General features: G+C 36.7%; 1 protein-coding gene across 1 annotated transcript in view; it reads right to left on the bottom strand.

Moving 5' to 3' along the window:
* Window positions 1-3,721: 3,721 nt before the first annotated feature.
* The window catches only part of APPBP2 (amyloid beta precursor protein binding protein 2), a 56,093-nt gene continuing 48,942 nt past the window's right edge, over window positions 3,722-10,872 (bottom strand). Inside the window, exons 11-13 of the mRNA XM_068976939.1 lie at window positions 9,622-9,812; window positions 8,164-8,329; window positions 3,722-6,288 (exon numbers count right to left, since the gene is read on the bottom strand). Of these exons, the coding sequence (XP_068833040.1) occupies window positions 6,035-6,288; window positions 8,164-8,329; window positions 9,622-9,812 (611 nt within the window). The 3' untranslated portion in view covers window positions 3,722-6,034. The remainder of the gene's footprint in view (window positions 6,289-8,163; window positions 8,330-9,621; window positions 9,813-10,872) is intronic.

Genomic DNA, 10,872 nt, shown 5'->3' with positions numbered 1-10,872 from the left:
AATTATGCAACTGATCTCTAGAATACTCTCATCTTGCAAAACTGAAACTCTACACCCATGAGGCAGCCACTCCCCATTTTCCTCCTCCCCAGCCTGACAACCATCATGCCACTTTCTGAGTGTGACTAGCCTAGATACCTCTTGTGAATGGAATCATACACTATTTACTTGCTTTCCCCTGTTGTGACTGGCTTATACAAACATAATGCCCTCAAAGTTCATCCAAATTGTAGCACGAGTCAGAATTTCCTTCCTGTTTAAGGCTGGATAACATTATGCTGTATGTATGGACTACCTTTTATTGCTTTCACCTTTTGGTTATGGTGAGTAACACTGCTGTGAACAGGGGTGTACTTACGATCATACGACGATGGCTTTAACAAAGCTTCAAATAAAATGCTGCCTAACTAAGCACCAAGTGGTAACTCAAGCTTCCCTTGTCCTTTCAGCCTGATGAAAGAGTTTATGCAAGAAATGGCATTTTAAACAGCAGAAGAGCATGTTCAGAGTCATGGAGATGGAAAAGGAAATAAATTTAAATTCAGTAACACCAGGGAATTCCCTGGTGGTCCAGTTGTTAGGACTCTACGCTTTCACTGCTGAAGACGCAGGTTCAATCCCACGTCGGGGAACTAAGATCTTGCAAGCTACATGGCTCACCCAAAAAAAAAAATATATATATAATTTTGATATATATATATCACCAAAGGTGGCAGGTGATGAAGTCAATGCTGACTATTCCAAATGAAGGTGGGACTTTGCCTAACATTCATCAGTTTTCTTCATAACCTGGTTTCATTTCCTGTAATTATTTTCAGTGCTTTAGATTCATGCTGTTTCATGGTGGATTTTTAAAAAGACTTAACCTGACCCCACCTTTCATACGAGGAAATGAAACACAAAGAGGCTTATGACACATCTCAAATTCCTACCGTTAAGAGGCAGGGGTAGAACCATAACCCACACCCAGGGTTTTCGCCACTGACAGACACCCAGCAGAACTTTGTCTCATCACCCTTTCTCAGCCTTTGTGTGAGCCTAGGGAAAAGAAGGGTATGATTACTTTTGTAAAGTCCCCAAAGCCCTCTGCATTCATGTAGTGCTTGTGTTTCATAAGCACAGTCTTCAGGTGCTGTTACCAAGCGTCTCCTCTGCCACACGTCTCACTAGAAGCAACGCACCGCTGTTCTAGTTCTGACAGTTTCTCTCATGTTGTTCGCTAATAAAAAAGCCTGTGATGTTTGAATAGTCCCAAGTCCCAACCAAAAGTAAGCACAACTAAACTGGAAACAGATACACTATGAATGCAGGAACACTATATTTATTAAGTCAATAATTCATTTTTAGCAATACAAGTACAGAATATATCACAATGCTGGTTACAAACATACTTAGTATGGTATTAATGGTTACAAATAATGGTGGGTACTACAAGTTTGTGGTAAGGGTGATATGAAAGGTCATTCTGACACAATGAAGAACTGTCTTTAAAAAAATCCATCAATGACCTTAGATATTTCTATAGAAATTACTGTGGCACTATTAGTGGGGATTTTCATGTAAAGAATTGATAGTGATTTGCTTTTGTTTCAGTAAGAGCTTTTTGAAGTCTATTAAACTAAAATCCCCAGTTGCTTAATAAAGTATAAAAATAGTACTGACCTGGTAATATTTAACAAAACATAGCATTCATTCACATCATAAAAGTAGAACTAAAGTGAAAAGGTTTTAGTTACCATGGCAACAGATCTTCCCATAAAAGGAATCTACATAAATGAGTAATGTTACACGAATGGTACCTGCAAAGTTACTTAGTGATCCAACACTTGTGCACCACAAACCAAGTGTTCTAGATACTATATATAGCATATATTTTTAATCTTGAATTTTACTTTTGAAAAACAAATGTGCACTTCAACAAACTCACTAAGGCCACTCATGCTATAGATGCCTAGGATTGCAATTAAAGAACAGCATTATTTTAACAAATCCTCAAGCACACTCCTTCAGGTCACCAACAGGGTAAAACCAGTTTTCTGCCTAAAACATTCCTGAGATCTGTGGACAACTACTAATGTTCAAGCTGGAGATGAATTAAAATGTAAGATTAAAAAAAAAAAAAAAGGAATTTTCTAGCAAGAACTGAGGTCCTCCAAGAGGTGAAATATATATGCTAATTCTTAGAGCAAAAATAAAAGTCTTAGAGACGCTTTTACTTATAAATATTTTTCCAGTAGTAACTTTGCCATCCAGAAAAAGAACAGTTTGGAAGTAGCCAGGCTACAGATTCAGGGGAAAAAAAAAGATTAGAGTGACAGTTTAATACAGGCATCCTCCTCTTTCTGAGAGTTCACTTTATCCTACTTTGCTTTTATCAAAGACCTGCATTAGCACCTGTTTTTACTAACCGAAAACAGATCCAAAAAGGAGCATCACTTTCACAAAAAAAAAGTGAACAGCAAAAATAGCGTTCCATGTTTGTCTGCACACGGCTGTTGAGGAGGCGGCAGCAGCAAGCAGCAGGAGGGCACTGCCACGCTCCTCTCCTGGAACTACATTCGGCACCTCAGCTTCAAGCCGCCACAGCTTTACCCGTGTGAGCTTCTGTACTTTATCGCAATTTATTTTGTGCATCTATTAGCAAGATGTGCCCTAAGCTAACTGCCACTTTGCTGTTCACCTGTTTTGGCTTAAAGAGGTTTCATGGGAACACTGCTTTTGGATAGCGGGGAAAGCCTGCTGTCCCTCCTCCTACTTAGCAAACCATTCTTTCCATCTGTAAAGTATGGGCCAAGTTTCAATCATGTTCTAGGCATGAGTTTACTGTTCAGCATTCTGTCTGCACTGTCAGGAGCAGCCAAATGGCACGCTATTTATAAGACTGCAGCTGCCTGATCTAGTTTTTTCAAAATTATGAACTCTTTTCTAACAGCCTAAGAGTGTTACGAAGGTCTTTGTCCAATCTTTCATTTTCACAAAACAAAGCACACATGCATGGAGGCTATTCCAAAGCAATAGCCAGCTGCTTAAGCTTAACAGAGACAGAGCTTTGATAATGATAAGGGTCCTAATGCTTTGGACAAAGTCAGCTTTGGCGACCCATAAAAATTATGGTCTAAAAAACCCTCAACTGGCTCTCTGAAACTGAACAAAGGAGTGATTAACCAGCTGCCTGGTACAGGAGTGTTACAGGGCTCCCTGATGCACCCAGTTGAGTAGCACCAAACTTTAGGGGAAAAAACCCGAGTACAAGAGAGAACAAAGTCAGGAAAGGATGAGACCAAAGGCCTCTTACTTAATATTACTTTGTTGAACTGCCAGAAAAATCTTTTAAGTTGCTCTATGCCTTCTTATACACAACCCCATCATACACGAAAAATTTGTTCAAGCAATTGGTTATTGTGAAGTAAGTTTTACTCTGAGACTTTTTTCCCCTACCCCCATGAATCACGATGATATTCACCTCCCTAACTTATCCTAAACATTCCAACTAAAAGGATAAAACCCACACTTAAAATTAGGGTATTATTCTTCATTAGAACCAGAAATAACAGCATATTAAGTTATATCACTATCAGAAACTAGCAATCTCTTTTCTCAATCTAGAGTGTCTGCATTAAGTATATGGATTTACAGAAACTACATTAAAGCAGTGGCAATATGGCAAACTATCAACAATGATTTTTTTTTTTTTAAGAAAAACTGGCTGTCATTTAACATCACCCTGTGATCCTAGGCTTCTAAATATCATGTTGCTTTATCACTGAGTGTGATCTGAGTTCAAACTGAATTAGAGAAGATGAGGCCTTAAGTCATTTGCTGGATTTTATTCTAGGAAATGCTGTATATGCACAAAACCAAAAATACAGATTAAAAAAAAAAAAACTTCATATGAAAACTTAAGTTTCAAAATATTTATTGAAAAACAATTTACCATGACATTCCTATACCACAAACATACCACAGGACTCTAAATAACCAACAAAAGTATACAAAGCCTATCCTTAAAATCTTTGGAGGTATTAAATATATAGGCCCATGAGGATAGAGCTGAGTAACTTAAAAATGTTAGTCCTTGGTCACACAGACTATTTGGTAATTAATAAAGAGGTGCCTTTTGGCATTAGATTGCAATTAACTGGGAGGGAGAGGTGCAGGTGTGCCAATGTGCTCTTTTCAATTCAAAATAATTCAGTATGAGGATTAAATCCAGGGTTCAAAATCACACAGCTATCATCTTAAAGAAAACTGGGCTTGTTTCATTTCTTCTTCCTCCCCTAGGAAATCCCCTCCTGGGGACTTAAAAACAGTGGGATCATAACTAACAAGATTGCAAATAACAGCTTTAAACAAGCTTATATTTGGGAAGGCCAAAAAAGTGTTTAAAATCGAACTGATCAGAAATTTCCAATTACTTTTTCTGCACCATGTGGTGGACAGTTTAGTTTTTTCCCCCTCCCATCCCAACACGCCTGTTAAAAGAAAACCTAAATTCAGCACACATCCACTCACCCACAGACCACTCCAAGCATTAGCCAGGAGCAACAACTCTTAACAGCCAAGTCATGAACCCCTGAAAATAGGGGGGAAAACCCTGATTCTTAACTATAGAGGCACCAAACAGGCCACTATAATAAGAACTGAGGTAACGGCAACAGACCTTTTTTGTTTCTTGAATTGCTACATGTTACAACTTCTCAAATTTGAATATTACCTCAACATTAAATAACTTGACTGGCTTAAATGAAAAATCAAAACCCAATAAACAGAAAGACGAGTTAGTGAAATAGATATATCATTAGGGGAAATCTTTACATTTGACTCTTGAATTTCATATAAAATGATCTATTGCTTGCAATATTTTTATCATAAACATGAAGGATTTCTAAGAATTGCTTATTTGGCGGCATTTGTTTTACCATTAATCCCCATAAACCAAACATTAACCTAAAATTCCCATCTGGACATGAGCTATTTCATGACTCAGCCAATATACTTCCAAACTGAGTTATTAGGGTAGCATTTAAAATGAGAAGGATGGCTGCAGCAGATATTTATAGACTCGCTTAGGGCATTGCCATCTGTGTGCCTTGACTAAAGATATGCCACTGAAATTGCCAAATTTTCCTAATTTGGTGTCTATTACATGAATACAATTTCTGTATTATCAGTTTTCATAATACATCTAAATGAAATCATTCTACAATAAAAGTAAAGGCAGGGGCTAAAATAATCATCTAAAACCTCTGGTCCAAATAACCCCTCTCTACATTAGGCTGGTCCTTTTCAGATCCTCCTGGTCCTGTTAGCAAAAGCTATCAGAGCATCTTGCCTTTTTGTACCCCCAAAAAACACAACAAAACCAAAACAACCAAAGAGTTAAAACTGCTGGTTTATCAGCGTTTCTGTTACTTACAGGTCAACACTGGTCCAGTTCAGATGAATCTGCCAGTCCTTCCCCCTTGTCACAGCCCTGGAGTGGCTGTATCCATCTCTCCAGGTAAGGTAACCAGACCTAAGTCAGGGTGTCCCTCTGCTATTAGCACTTGTGTTAGCTTTTCTAGACTGTGTATAAAGGTTTTCCCCATAAAATTTCTTTACAGTACAGTATTGAATACCTCCTCAAGGAAGAATTATATGTTAAAAAGTTTGTTAAAATCATCCTTACATAATAAGAATGCAACTCTTTTAAACTCTTAAATAGTTTTATTTAGGGGTTCTTTTTTTCTTTCAGGCTTTCTGCAAAATGAATTACTTTTTTTTAAAAAAAGAAAACAAAAAAATTCCTCTTGTTTGTTCTACGAGGTTGAAAATAAGGGCCAGACTACTTATACATGCGGTACATGCTGAATATAACTGAATATATGCTTATTCCTACGGACACTCTGCAAGAAAGGGATCACCCAAATAGGGTCAAAGGACTGGACCAGTGTTTCAATGCAAATTCCAGCCCCCCAAAAAACACGGTTTTGATTTCACAGTATGAATTCCCTGGAATTTGGGAAAAGGTAAGTTAGTGAACTGAGGTTTTCCCTCAGCAGCTCGGTCCCTCAACACTCTGCGCAATCAGGAAGGACTGCACCACTTCTTCAGTGGACTGGGGGCTGGTGCTGACGTCCTCAAGAGCGTCGGTCACGGAATACTGCCGATCTCGTAACCGGTTCCAGTTAGACAGAACATTGTGATACTCAAACACTTTCTCATAATTTCCAATGGAGTTGTAAAGTTTAATGAGACCTCGGTAATCATATTCCAGTCCACTGTAGCCTTCACCAAAAAGTTTCTTCCCTGAAAATAAACAGAATAAGAAAGGAAGCTCAAATAATGAAATAACAAATAATTTCCACAACACAAGCTTAGTTCTTTAAAATAGGGTGTCTTTGTTTTATTCCTTTTAAAAGGAATAGATTCAATTTAAACAATTTATTGGAATACAGTTGCTTTACAATATTGTGTTAGTTTCGTGCTATACAGCAAAGTGAATCAGTCATACATACGTACATACATACATATATATACATGTATGTGTGTGTATATGTATCTCCACACTTCTTTAGATTTCCTTCCCATTTAGGTCACCACAAAACATCGAGTAGAGTTCCCTGTGGTACACAGTGGGTTCTCACTAGTTATCTGCTTTATACTCAGCAGTGTGTTTATGTCAGTCCCAAACTCCCAATCATTCCACCCTCCAGTTGAAACAGATTCAATTCTTTTATCGGGGTTTACTGACACAGTCTTACCCACAGCCTACTTCTAAGACTTAAAAAAAAAAAAATTTCTCTTGTCTAAGGTTGTTAGTCTCTCTAGAATAAAATTATAAAATTTCATAGTGTGAGGGGAGTTCATAAAGAGCTCACAGCTCATTTACAGGGCATACTGTTTTTAAAAAAGCAAAGTATCTGGAGTATGCCACCTTTTATGTAAAGTAAAATATTTATGTCTCTGAACACTAATGCCAAAAAATATACACAAGAACGACACTGGCGGTCCAGTGGTTAAGAATCCACCTGCCAATGCAGGGAACACAGGTTTGCTCTCTGGTGTGGGAGGATCCCACATGCCTTGGGGCAACTAAGCCAGTGAGCCACAACTACTCCAGAGTCCAAGCTCTAGAGCTGAGAGACACAACCACCAAAGCCTGCATGCCGAGAGCCCATGCTCAGCAGCGCAAAGCCCGTGCACAGCAAGACCGAGCACAGTCAAAAATAAAAAGCAAAAACAAAACACACAGGAAAAATAAGGGAGAAACTAACAAGACCGGTCACTCATAGGAATGAGTGGCAAGGAGAAATTAAGGGCAGTCACACATCTGTGAGAAGACCTTTCTATATAGTTGACTTTTTTTTTTTGGTTATGCTACGTGGCTTGGGGATCTTAGTTCCCTGACTAGGGATCGACCCCAGGCCCTCAGCAGTGACAGTGAGGAGTTTTAACCACGGGATTGCCAAGGAACTCCACAGCTCTGACTTTTCAGAAACAAGCAGTAGAGGGACAGTTATCTCCAACACATTTAACTAACAAAGGGCTTGTTACAGCTAAAGTATATAAAGAACTTCCATAAACCAAGAAAAAAGTGACAGACAAATTTAATAAAAACATGAGAAGAGTTTTAACAGGCACAACATTAGATGATGACCACAGGACCTTATTTTGTGATAAGTCTGAACTGAAAACAATTCAAATGTTCTGAATATCAACTAACAGTAGAATGGATAAATAATGATGTACTAATTCAATACAATATTACAAGGCACTGGAAATAAGCAACAGGGATATGAACAACACTGATGTATTTCACAATTGATGTTCACCAAAGAAACAAAGCATATAAAAACATACATTGTATTTCATTTATATCAAGTTCTAAAACAGCTGAACTTGGTCTACTTTAAAATCAGGAGAAGGGTGAGGATGGGCTAGAGGTATTGTTTACACAAATTTTTAAAATAACTATTTTTGCCTTTACTTGACACACTACTGTCATATTTCTTATTACTGGCTTCAATTATCAATAAATAATCTTTAGCAAAATGTTTTAGAAGACTTCTGAGTGGCTCTTGGAGATCCTGAGCAGCTCTAAACTCATTTATTATTAACACTTCCCTATACAACATATAAGACATGTTGATCTCTTATCAATTAAAACAATTTTAAACATACCAATTGCTATAGATCTCAAATAAAGTTTCTCAGCATTTTCATACTGATTCATGTCATAATTATATAAAGAAGCCAGATGTCCCACTGAAAGGGCTACTTCATAATCTTCTTGACCAAGAAGTTGTTCTTTAATCTGAATTGCTTTGATGTGCATTTCTTCAGCTTCCTGAAAAATAATCAAGCTGTATTAACCATTAGGTTATACTTTTTACTATGTCAACAACTCTTGTCCAATTAGTAACATTCTTCTAAATGCCAAAAACAGCTTATGATGGCATAAGGTAATCTGATCAGAGAAGACACTACACTGTTCCAGAAGTTGCCTACAGGAAGCATCACTGGCTTGGGGAAGCTATCTACGCACATAAGCTGACGAAACACTGAAATACACCAAAATGACAAGAGAAAACATGTCCATGTAATAAAAAGCTGTTAGAAAAAATTAACATCAAACTATTCTAAAATGAAAACTTCTTTCAATTTAACACACCCAAAAATTTAACTGAACTGTGTTAAGAAACTCTGTATTATTTTACATGGAAGTATACTTTATTATTTCATTTTTTTGAGTTTTGACAATTTTTATCTCAATAAACTAAACAGGTTAACTGAGGAATGTGTAAACTGATTTTCAGATAAAAATGAATGTCTTAGATAGCAACTCTCATTCCTTTCTTATTGTGACCCTGTAAGAATTGATGGTTTTGAACTGTGGTGTTGGAGAAGACTCTTGAGAGTCCCTTGGACTGCAAGGAGATCCAACTAGTCCATTCTAAAGGAGATCAGTCCGGGGTGTTCATTGGAAGGACTGATGCTAAAGTTGAAACTCCAGTACTTTGGCCACCTCATGCAAAGAGTTGACTCTGATGCTGGGAGGGATTGGGGGCAGGAGGAGTAAGGGACAACAGAGGGTGAGATGGCTGGATGGCATCACCGACTCTATGGACATGAGTCTGAGTGTACTCCGGGAGTTGGTGATGGACAGGGAGGTCTGGTGTGCTGCAATTCATGGGGTCGCAAAGAGTCGGACAAGACTGAGAGGCTGAACTGAACTGAATGAACAGTAATACGAATTTGTAACCCAAAATTCTAAAAGGAAACTAAATTCAGTATATTTTTACCACTACAATTATATAATACTTGCATTATCTTACATTTCCTTACACATCTAACTATGTGTCAGGCATTCTGCTAAGTGTTCAATTTAAACTATTAGCTAAGAGCTATGTTTTAAGTCTGATATATATATTTTTCTATGGTTTGTATTTTTGAATTTTATTTATATTTTGACTGTTTTATACTAGCTATTTTCTCAATTCTTATGTGAAATAATGTGGAAGTATAATAAATGTATACTTTATAATTTAAGATTACTGAAGAAGCATTACTTAAGATTTGTTATTCACACTGTACTTTATTACCTAAGATTAGACAGAAAAATACAGTAAAATGTGCTACCTTAAATTTTCTCATTGACTGATAAAGTCTTCCAAGGTTTCCATAGTGTTTTGCAGTCTGTACATTAAATTCTCCAAAAGCTTTTTTAGCTAGTTGGAGTGAAGACAGGTGCAAATCATGAGCTTCTTGAAGCAGCCTCTGTTCAGTTTCTTTATTATGACAGTCAATAGCAATCTCCTCTAAAATAAGTGCTGAATAAGAAGGCAATAAAATCAGTGCACTTTCAAACCATGTATCAAAGCTCATCAGAACAGAAACTTTAGAATTAAATTTTATAAAGTTATTTGTATATACTTATATATGTTTATGGTTTAGAACCATAAACCATATAACATACCAAAGAACTGGTAAAGATGAGCGTACTTCATTTTAATGAAAGGAAAAAAAACACTTTTGGGGTCTTCTATTTTGCATAGTATAATGGATTTCAAATGTAAGTAAAACAACAGTATACAACTAATTATTTTGCAGAATTACCCTCTATTTTACCAGATCAGTTTGCTTTGCTGACGTGAAATTGTTTTTTAAACAAACAGAAGAAAGACAAAAATGAAAAGGCAAATTTTTTAAAATTATGAAACTGTGTCAAGGACTACCTAACCACTCTTGAAAACTTTGAAACCATATTTGCAAACTATATAACCTTTAACCAAATAGAAGTAAAAGAACTGGTTTCCTCCTAACTCACTTGACCAGTCAAATCAGATAAGAAGATAATTTAACTTCAAAGTCCTATTCGAGACCCTCAAACTCCATTTAAAGTTTTACAAATACATATTCTTTAACCAGGCAATTTTATTGCTAGGAAAACTGTTCATGTGCACAAAAAGTAAGAGATTTAGCTCACAGCCTGGTGGGCTGCCGTCTATGGGGTCACACAGAGTCGGACATGACTGAAGCGACTTAGCAGCAGCAGCATTTTTAAAGAACAAAAGGTTAAAAAAAATTTAGAGGTCCAATAAGAGACATGCAATTAAAAACATTAAAAAATTAGAAAAAACATCAGAAAAAATCAGGAAAAAGATATATACCTGCATGTATTGAAATGAGAAAATGTTTGTGCTACATCGAGTGAACAAAGCAGATTACAGAACTAAAAAAAAATTATTCACTCATTTCAGTTTTCGAAGAAAGACAAGTATAAAAAAAATATTTGCCCACATGTTAATTCTGGATTGATGAGATTTCAAGTAACTTAATTTTTTCTCTTTTAATTCTTGACATTAATCATGTATTACTTGCATGACTTCA

Source organism: Capricornis sumatraensis, chromosome 8 (genome assembly GCF_032405125.1).
Source record: "Capricornis sumatraensis isolate serow.1 chromosome 8, serow.2, whole genome shotgun sequence".
Taxonomy (NCBI): Eukaryota; Metazoa; Chordata; class Mammalia; order Artiodactyla; family Bovidae; genus Capricornis; species Capricornis sumatraensis.
The sequence above is the reverse complement of the archived record's forward strand: the minus strand, read 5'-3'. Positions and strand labels throughout refer to the sequence as shown.